This window comes from Alligator sinensis, unplaced genomic scaffold, assembly GCF_000455745.1.
Source record: "Alligator sinensis unplaced genomic scaffold, ASM45574v1 scaffold717_1, whole genome shotgun sequence".
NCBI lineage: Eukaryota > Metazoa > Chordata > Crocodylia > Alligatoridae > Alligator > Alligator sinensis.
Genome location: NW_005841961.1, coordinates 405,223 through 413,267, shown reverse-complemented (window position 1 = coordinate 413,267; position 8,045 = coordinate 405,223). Strand labels below are relative to the sequence as shown.

General features: G+C 39.8%; 1 protein-coding gene across 2 annotated transcripts in view; it reads right to left on the bottom strand.

The window, feature by feature from the left end:
* Positions 1-316: 316 nt before the first annotated feature.
* The window catches only part of CA2 (carbonic anhydrase 2), an 18,858-nt gene continuing 11,129 nt past the window's right edge, over positions 317-8,045 (bottom strand). For both annotated transcript variants that reach the window (XM_006020598.3, XM_025200235.1), the window contains 5 exons: positions 7,357-7,475; positions 4,654-4,746; positions 3,798-3,860; positions 2,655-2,810; positions 317-1,131 (listed from right to left, as the gene is read on the bottom strand). In XM_006020598.3, the coding sequence (XP_006020660.1) occupies positions 1,012-1,131; positions 2,655-2,810; positions 3,798-3,860; positions 4,654-4,746; positions 7,357-7,475 (551 nt within the window). In that variant the 3' untranslated portion in view covers positions 317-1,011. The remainder of the gene's footprint in view (positions 1,132-2,654; positions 2,811-3,797; positions 3,861-4,653; positions 4,747-7,356; positions 7,476-8,045) is intronic.

The window sequence follows — 8,045 nt, the reverse complement described above, 5'->3', positions numbered from 1 at the left end:
TTTTGGCTGATTATCTGGGGGTGGTTGCTTAGGGCAATGTTATAACGAATTGCTTCCTTCTTTTCTTGATGAGCAGCACTGTTGGGAAATTACCCTCGTACCAAAACTGATCCACATTCAATTTGTTTTCTTGAACTCTGTCACAAAACCCATGGGACTGATCCTTCTGTGTTACAATAAATGAATAAGAATTAATTAATAAGCAGGTATTTAGATTGTAAGTTTTACATATATTTGATGCACAAAATTCCTTGACATTTCTTTGTTTGAAATAAAGGTTCAGAAACAGAAATATAATTATATATTTTATTATAGAATTATCTAAAATACAATCTTCATCTCTTTTTTAAATTAGAGCATATATTATCTTAATGACAAGATATTTTGTATTACATCTATGGTAAGAATTTTTACAGATGATACTTAATTTAAGATAGTTTGCAATTAAAACAAATACCAACACACTAAAGACATAATTGTGGTTGATGATATTATGGCTAAAAAATTAAAACATTTAAAAAAATATGTATACTTTATCTGCTTAAAACCTAAGCCATCTAACCTGTAATATTACCTTTGTTTTTCACTATGTCAATGCAATTTAAGCTATTCAATCATATTTAAAATGTTCAAGTTATTCTGTATTCCTGTGCTTTGGGAAAAACTTCAAGTTACTGAGTACAATTAATTTTATGTACTACCACCTGTGAATGAGGTTATTTAAAATGGCTTATTTTGCTGTCAAAAGTACTATTGTAATCAAAATGTCAGTCACAGTAAATATCAAACTTCACACAAGGATGTTCCTCCCACCCCATTTATTATAAACCCTTTCCCTTGGTCTAGGGTCTTTCACATTTCATTAGCTAATATTTTAGATGCAGAGTGGAAGAAACAAAGGATCTGAGAGATGAGACGTTGCCATTGCACAGATGGCAAAGGTTTGATTTTTGTGCTTAGCAGAAGGGCTCCTCACAAACACAGCAATTTCTGTCAAGCTCAGCACTTTGCTTATCGGAATGAGGCTCTCACTCCTCTCCTCTTCAGAGGCTGGCATGGGCGCCAGTTGTCGACCATGTGGCATACGGGCTCATTCTCAGAACTGAAGCAAAGGCCACGGAGTTTGCACATCTGCAGTGGGGGGAGAGAAGACAGCACCAGCATTAGTCTTCAGTTGCAGCCTTAGACCTCAAGAGACCTGTTTGCAGTATACACTATGGATCAGAGCCAATCAGAACTTTTGAGAGTAGGGAGAAGGTGACTTAAAGCCAACTCTAATTTTTGCCTGCTTTAATAGCTCCCTAGGGAGCATTTTCTGAGTCAATAATCTCACTACAAGGAAATATACCCTTTCCTGCCCTCAGCATTCCCCTTTAATATCAGAACTGGGAAAAGGTGACATAGGACCATCCAGAGGCAATTTTCTAGGCACTTTGTAGCACAGAACAGCACAAAGAGCCAAGGCTGGCTTTGTATTTGTTTCAGCTGAACTCTGTTCAAAAATCTCTCTCTCAGCAGTCTATTGGTTATTTAAAATTGGAACATTTTTGGCACTTCAGTGTTTAAATAAAACTGACCCAATCAGCAAGAATGAAAAAAAAAAAAAAAAAAAAAAAATCAATGAAACTCTCCTGGCGTGAGGGGCAAATCAGTCCCAACATCAGTAAGAAGGTGCTGTAGGTACTGAAATACTAGCATTTGATCAAAAAAAAAAAAATCAGGATCTGCAAGTGCCCTACTCTCCAAGGCACAATTTATTTAGACAGCTAGCAGGGAGCTCTAGGAAAAAGATAATTCTGCCATAAAACTCCTGTGTTCCAAAGGTACATTAGGATAGTTTTATCTACTGAAATACTGGAGGTAAAGCATGTGGGAAATCAGTAAGATATTTTATTCTATTAAACATTTATTTGCCCATTACAAACAAGTCTACAGTTCATGCATCTGCTTAAACAAACACCACATAGGAGAGTCTTCAGATGTAGACTCTCTCTCAGTTAATTCAGATCTAATGGTGAAACCCAGTATTCCAGTACAGCACATGGATTTCTCATATGGACAATCATCCATAAGTGGGATATGATTTTGTCACACAAGAAAAGAGCATTATTCAATGCAAGTGAAAGTATGTCATGTCATGCAGATTTCTTTAGGGAGGTGCTCCACAGACAAGAAATTTCAGCTGACTAAAGAAATCCAGAATTGTGTGTCCTACAGTTGGTGCAGCAGCTATTGATAAAATGGATTTAAATTGTTGAAGGGTAAGGCAGATGCCCTTTAGATATGGCTTATATTTGTGGCGCTCAGATCCTATTTATATCCTTCAACCTAAATACGTGCAGACCTAAAGGAGGAATTCTGCATGTATACAGTTTCATTAAATAAGGTTGAACAGAACCTAAGCCTAGAGAGTGGCAGTGCCTTATCTTCCCCACTCTCCTCAAGCTCCACAATACAAAGAGGGTTTTTTCCTTCCTTTTTCTTTAAATAAAATAAAGATTTCTGGAAGCCGGGAGCTTTCAACATGCCAACCTATGGGAGATCTATTTGGCTCCCATTCCTAGCAAAGCCCACTTCTGCATATGCAGATACACAATAAGGAAAGCAATAATATGCGGATATAAAATATTGCTCTTTAACCATTGAAGATATACCTGTTCTGGGCTGACATAGACAGGCTCTCTCAAAACATGCCAAATAACACATTCAAGTAGAGGGGGAGTGGTCAGTGAGCCTGGGTATGTCCAGAAATCCAGGGATGCAGGAAGCAGTCCTGTGGGATCATAGGATGTGAAGGCAGCTCGTTTGCCCTATAACAGAAAAAGCAACTTGTTAAACCAACATGATGTGAAGTCAGCTTGTACACACTTTGCTTGCAGGAGGAGAGTCTAAGGAGGTTCCGTATTTGGAGGGGGAGGGAGAGAGACAGACAGACATGCGCATATGGCAAACATGTGCGCGCGCGCACACACACACCAATTCTGCACAGTGCCCAGCCTATTTAAATTTAAATTTTTCAACTTAAATAGGCTTGTAAAGTGCTCAGAACATTGCAGGTCCAAACCCTGCTCTGTGCTTCAAATGTCACCGTCAGTGCCTCTTCCTATTAATATGCTCCTTGATTGTATTGTTCTTGTGGAAAGGATCAAACAGAACTACATGTTCTGATGGCTAAGGAGATCTAGCACTTATGAAAATGGTGGGTCTAGTTCAGCACCAATGTCAGTAGCAAAGCTCTCATTACCCTCAGTGGAATCTGGATTGTTGACCTGGATGTGACAAAAAAGTAGGAGCAAAATGTCCCCTTCTCTGTTTTTCTTTCCTCAAATGTCCATCACCTTAGAATCTGGACAGCTAACTTTGCAATAAATAGCAAAAAATCATAGTAGGCTATATTTTAACTACCTACTTCATAAAAATACAGTCATAAGATTTACACCGTATATAAATGTGACACGGTATTCTGACTACAGACTCAACCACAACTGAAAATCAGAATAAGACAATCATATTTAAATAAATCAATATTCATAGTTCCCCTCTCCAAGTGCTATGTGATACCACAATGCCACACTACCCATTATTATAGCCTAATCTAAAAAAAAAAAACCCGCAAAACTATTTGAGCCCTCCTTAAAGTAGGGAATACAAATGCATCAGTGCAACTGACATGGAGCAACCCCACTGTAGTACACAAGCAGAATGAACAGAAATCAAAATAGCTATTTTGCATGTCAGGTGAAGGACATAGGAAATGGTTGTGATTGCTGTCATTTAGCACATGGTTCATTAACTACCTTGGTTTGAATGGCATCCAGTGCATCAACCACCTTCTGTATTTCAGGTTTGGCATTTCCCACCTGCAATGCAAGACAAATGAAACACAAGTGAGTATGTGTGTATGTGACAATTCAGGCTGAGCTGACTAACAACTAAAGAAACATTTTATATTACACCACCACCACACCACTGGAATGGCTCACAGTGTTTCACGATAAACATGATTGTAAACTGGCCTTATAAAGAATTTAAGAGTTTGCCAGTTGGCACAAATGGGCTGTGTTGACTATCTGTGGAAGTCATCAATAATGGGAATAGAATTGCGTTAATATATGATGGCTTTATCTTTGGACCTGTGCCTTTTGGTTTCTCATAAAAATTCAAATTCAAACTCTTACTTAAGTCAAGCTAATGCCAGTAGGGCAAAAGATTCTGCATACCGAACAATGGTCTGCATGCAAATGTTGTGCTAATGTGACCATGTTAGTGTGAAATGTGATTCTACTGAGATGGTTATACTAATACTACACCTAGCATGGATGCAAGTGTATCAGTATTGAAGTTGGTTTATACCAGTATAGCTTGTTGTCCATCCTGTATGGAAGGAAAGATGGGAGAATAAGCACTTTTATACCAATATAACTTTGTCCACACTGCAGAAATTGTACTTTTTTTTTTTTTTTTAATCTATATTGGTATTAAGAGAATGCTATGAATTTTGTGTGTTGCTAAGCCATTGAGTTGGGCAGGGACCATCTTTTTGTTGCATGTTTGTGCAGCCTAGCACAGAAAGCTCCTAATCCATTTTCAGGGACCCTACTAACTACTGCAATACAAATAACACATTACCATAATAAAAAAGGTTTAACTAACCTTAAGTAAAATGCCCAGCACAGCCAAGCCATCAGGATGTTTCACAGCCTCACTAAATGTACCATATCTTGTGTTCCAGTGAACCAGGTGAAGCTAAAAACAGGGGGATAAGAAAGCATTTGTGAAGGGTGCATTCCAACAGACAGAGCATCTCAACTAATAATTTACAAAATGAGGAACCAGGAAGGTCATTAATTAAACATTAACAACAGATGGTATTTTACAGCTCAGACTTTAAAAGTTCTCCATGCAACTAAGAATTTGCTGAATCATTCATCTGCTTTATGTATTATGTAGTAACCTTTATTCATATAGATATTGATAAGCTGTTAAAAATTCACCTGGCAGAGAGAATGAGTAAGTGCAAACTGTGGACTACATCTTGCCTATTCTGATCAAAATCATATGGTTTTAATAGGAGTTTTACCTAAACAAAGACTGCAGGATTTCACTTGTTTTAAATTTAGTATTCCATTTTTTCCAGAGGACACAGGTAAAAAACTCAGCCCCCAAATCTGAGGAAGTCATACCTGTTACACAAAGGGTTAGTTTGGCCTATAATCTAGGGAATGTTTTTAATAAAAAACACCTCCTGGAAAACACTGGAGACTTTCTGTTTGAAAATAAATGCAATGTTAATTGGGTTTCTCCCCTTCTTTGCCCAAATAGCTGAGGAAACCAGGACAAAGAGAAGCTTTTGGTTCTTCAGACTCTTCTTCATCTAGAACCCAGCGGCTCCTGTGGATTTTTCCCTCATTTGACATCAGAACAATTTGTGCCATCATAGCAAGTTAAATAGCTAGTTAATGTACAATGAGCAAAATTTCATAACAGGAAGAATCCGAGGCAACCAGGTGCTCCAAGAGGTCCTAAAACTGAAAGCTGTTCCATACCTTATAAAGAAGAAGCAGGGAAGATGAACCCAGGCCAGACTGTTTCTGGCCCTACATAAGTAAATGAGAGAGGAGAGAATGTGCTAAGGGTAACTTTCCCCTTACTCAATTACAAGGACCAGGCAGAACTCCAGCCGGGTGCTATCTGGGTGAAAAATATCAGGAAAATTTAGTTCTGCTTCTGTTGCTATACTTCCAAAGTGGATAGAAAGTGACAGATTAGGGTTAGTACATAGCTTCATCCTCCTGGAGCAGGGGTGGGCCAGGGGCTAATGGAGTATGAATCCCCTGTGCACAGGACAATGTAGCTAATGCTTGGCATAGAGTCTGAAAGCATCCTGGAGGCATTATATTGAGCCAGTAAGATTCTCTCCTTAAATTTGTTTTGCTGCATGTCTCTGCTACAGCTGCCCTTGCTCACTTATCACCACAGGCTCTGCCTTTAAAGCCACAAAAAGCCTTTTAGGAACCATTTGTTTTCATGCAAACATCTCTAAGTCACAAACTGAAGCAAGTAAAAAGGAACATATAGGGCTAAATCCTAAGTGGTATTTATGTAGTGCTGTAATGGCAATGCATAGCACTAATGCACAATTTGCATTCTGTTTCTACTCATGGCACAATAAGCTCATCCTATGCATGTACCTGCCAGAAGAAAGGTGACAGCCCTTCAGGCTTTTAGTGCAATGGCTAGGGCATTTGCCCATGCAGTAAGAGATCCAGATTCTAAGCCTCCTCATCCTACACCTAGAGGGGGACTTGCTTCCCAGGAAAGTGCTCTACCTACAGGTTCCAGGCCAGGCATTGCCCAGGGCCCTCTGCAGCTATTTACATCTTGCATTTCCAATTGTCTTTGTATAAAATGGATAAACACTAGTGAGATAGTGATTTTTACTCTACTGGGGGATAGGGGTGCAGACAAGACTGCAGGGCCCCTTCCCTTCTAGGGCAGTGGCCATCTCATTGAGTCACTCTCTCTCTCTACTCTGCCCTACTCCTTCTAGCCATACATATCTTCCCCCCCATGCTGGCTGCCCAGTGGTCCAGCTTCATAAAGGAAGGCTGGAGACTACTCCAGGTAAAGGCTAGTCTGTGGCCTGATGTTTTAGGCACTTGCATGAAAAGTAAGGGAGTAAAGTAAATTCAAAACCCACTCTGGAAGCCAGGCCTGTCAGACTCTAGGCATGGTCCCTGAGCACTAGATTACTGGGATAAACAGTGGAGGCTGCTCCTTTTGCAACATGCATCCATTAGCAGGGACTTTTCCATGACTAAAGTTTGGGGTTTTACAGTGTTACATGCACAGCAAGGCAATCTTATTTCATCCAGACAACTACAATTGTCAGAGGGCATCCTACTGAACACATTCAGTATGGAAACACAGGCTGAGCCTAACTACACAGAATCAAAACTGTGTGCAAGTGCCCCCCAAAAATCAGTTGCACAGCCATAGAAGTGCCACTTAATTATGTGAAGGTGACCTAGTATTTAGCCCATGTTGTAGACCTGCACAGCAAATTTTCTAGCACTTTCCATGACCTATTGAGAGTGCTGAAAAAAACAGCTGATGTAGCTAATTTACTTCATGAATTGAAGTAGCTGCAACAATTTTAGAAGGAAGATGATACCTCCCACTCAAGCGTGGGGCAGCCCCAGTGGAAGTACTAACATTGACCAGATGTTAACAATAAATCACTTTTACCCTGCTCAAATTCTTATGCTGCTACCACTGTGGATTTGCATTGATGGGAAATTTCAAGAAGAGTTTCAAACACAGCCAAGGCTTTAGCAGATAAAAAGGAAGTCCTACCTCTGCATCGTATTTCACACCATCCACAGTGTGCTCAGACCCTTGGCCTTCACAGGATCCCCAGTGGATGTGAAACTGAATCAGTCTGTAAGTTCCGTCCAGCGCTCCACCTCTCATCACTGCAAACCAAAGTTTTTTATCAGTACATGCCTCGCACCCTTCATTGCAGACCCTTCCTTTATAACAGAGCACCCAACTCAAGTCTAAAGGAAACTGTACTTTGATGCTCTGCCTGATGTTCTGCTATTCTGGAACTGTTTACAGTCCAAAGCTAAAATTAGCCAGAGTCACTGCGAGAGATATAAAAACATAAATGCCATCACTGTATATCCTGTCAACATTTAGCCAGCTATACTACTTATACAAGGTGATCAGAGTTTTGGAGAACATTATAGGATTAACTCTTCTGCTGTGAATAAGAAAAGCCACAAAGCTGAATGGCCAGAATACTGGAGCCATACACTAGGGCCAGCAAAGTGCATCTTGTGTGATGCACTCGTGCCCTTCCCTGTTATGCTATTTGGGTCTTGATCCTGAAAAATCATGCACTGGAGTCCAAAGTTGCCATGCTACAATGCAAATCTGAGTGAAGTTTATGCATGGAATTTAGGGGATTCAAGTCTCCATTCCTTACCATTCCTATGGTCCTCAGTTTGGAAGAAAGACATATACTTTTGTTCTCCCTATTG